The sequence below is a fragment of the Populus euphratica genome, unplaced genomic scaffold (genome assembly GCF_000495115.2).
Source record: "Populus euphratica unplaced genomic scaffold, PopEup_1.0 scaffold268.1, whole genome shotgun sequence".
In the NCBI taxonomy this organism is placed as follows: domain Eukaryota; kingdom Viridiplantae; phylum Streptophyta; class Magnoliopsida; order Malpighiales; family Salicaceae; genus Populus; species Populus euphratica.
Genome location: NW_011500025.1, coordinates 278,409 through 280,502, shown reverse-complemented (window position 1 = coordinate 280,502; position 2,094 = coordinate 278,409). Strand labels below are relative to the sequence as shown.

Below are 2,094 nucleotides of genomic sequence, written 5' to 3'. Positions count from 1 at the left end.
GAAAGAGTGGAGTGCATTAAGAAGCAAGCGAGCAATCAAGAAAAAATTACATTATAGGAGATGAAAATGCAGAAATGAGTTTTGACCAACTAATTAATAGCAAAAGCAAACAACTCCAAATCTGTTTTTTCATGAAACAATCAAAATATGAGGCGATCAAAGTAAACAATTTAGCAACAACCTGCTGGAATGACAGAACATCAGACCTAAACCGGGTTCGCTCCCCCTTGTCGCACTTTATCGATTTGGACACATTCGGAATTGAAATCCCACCTGGCAAAATGATTTCTCGACCCCCATCTTCATCAATCTCGATCAAGCATGGACCCTTTAGATCCCCTTTACAATACCTCAATCTTAGATCAATTGCCACATCATATCCACGCCCTATTGCCCCAATTGCAATCTCAGCTGCCTCGGGAGCTGGAACTCTAAGCGCCATTACTCAGCACGTCACTGCTCTTCACCAAAAGCAGAAGCAACTATTTCAGAAACCATAAATTAGCTCTATTACGTCAAAACATGCTCTACTCTGCCCTTTAAAATCCACACGCATTACACATCCCATAAATTAAGCAACAAACCAACTCAAAAACAGCTCCAATCGACAAAAGATAAATTGTTTTACTCATCTATAAGGCATAAAACCAATTTCTCATTTTTTAGGGTAATTTAATACAATTTCTTTTAAATTAATTAAATAATTAAAAAAACACACTTAGCTGATATTAACCATACATGATTCAACTATATTATCAATCAACCCACAAAATGCTTCAGAGTTGGAAAAAATAAAAAAACAGTATCACGGTCAGATTTAAGATAATTTGAAGCAGTTTTTGAAACAGAAAGCAGATCTAAGCTCCTTTGAGCGATGGGTGAAACGCATGCGTGTATTGAGCTTAAAATGAAGTAAAACCCGTACATTCCCACATGGAAGCAATCGATTTTCTTGAATCACCGACTACAGGTAAAAACCGAGCACAAACGGCGGTGAAATTAAAGCAGGGTGGAGCTCAGAAATTGACAAATGAGCTGTGCAGGACGCGAGGACCGGGCTTTGGGTTCGAGAAATGAGATGGTAAAGGACAATCCTTCTAGAGAGAGGGGGAAGTTTCTAGAGAGAGAGAAACCCTAAATGAAAAGAAAAGGGGCTGATGGGAGTGATTTAATTTGTCAGAATAAGAAGAAGAAATGCCCAGAAATAAAAAATAAGTTTGACCAGAGCATAGAGATTCTGTTTGACATGTGAATGAATGGGACAGACTAGTCTCCACTCTAGACCATTCCACCGTAATATTATTTATTTATTCGGTGTTCAGATTAATAAAAATTATTTTTTTTCAATAATACTTTTAAAACATTTTATTTTTTATATCTAATTATTTTTTAATAAATTTAATAATTAATCAAACTCAAAAAAAGATATGAATTATTAAATTATATTTAATTATTTTAATTAAAACAATATTATATAATTTTTTTAATTATAAAATTTATTTGAAAAATAGTATTAACAACAATTTGACGAGAAAGAGTGACAGCTTGGAAGATAAGCCTAACTTTATTCAACGAGTAAGGTTATTTTTATTTTTTTGAATTTATTTTTTAAAAAATTACTTTTTAAAATTTAATATGTTTGTTTATTATTAGAAAAGTTGGTCAGTAAAAAATATCATCCAGTTAAAGGAAAATTTAACTTGGTTTATAGAAAAGTGTTTTTCCGAAAAATTTAGACAGAAAACACTTTCTAAAAATTATAAAAAATTTAAAAATATCATATTATTTGCTAATTATATTAAATTTGGTCCTCAAACTTTTGATTGGTATATATATATTTTATTTTGAATATTTATTTTTTAATTTTATCTCTTAAAATTTAATTTCTATATTAACTTTGATCCTCGTTTTTATAATTGTTATTTTTTTTTCTTATCATTTTTTATTAAATTTTTGTATTTATCAAACTTGATCCTTATTTTTTTATTGTTACTTATTTTATTTGAAATAATTTATGAAATATTAATTATTATTATTTTAATTTTTTAATTTTTAATTTTTTAATTTTTTAGATTTGATCTCTATTATTTTGAT

The 2,094-nt window shown here is 29.3% G+C and overlaps 1 protein-coding gene across 3 annotated transcripts in view; it reads right to left on the bottom strand.

Moving 5' to 3' along the window:
* Positions 1-1,203, bottom strand: part of LOC105142123 (MACPF domain-containing protein At4g24290-like) — a 7,636-nt gene extending 6,433 nt beyond the window's left edge. For 2 of the 3 annotated variants that reach the window (XM_011049616.1, XM_011049619.1), the window contains exons 1-2: positions 926-1,202; positions 182-456 (exon numbers count right to left, since the gene is read on the bottom strand). In XM_011049616.1, coding sequence (XP_011047918.1) covers positions 182-442 — 261 coding nt within the window. In that variant the 5' untranslated portion in view covers positions 443-456; positions 926-1,202. Of the gene's footprint in view, positions 1-181; positions 462-925 lie in introns of all 3 variants that reach the window. The other variant, XM_011049617.1, reaches the window with a different exon arrangement.
* Positions 1,204-2,094: the final 891 nt, after the last annotated feature.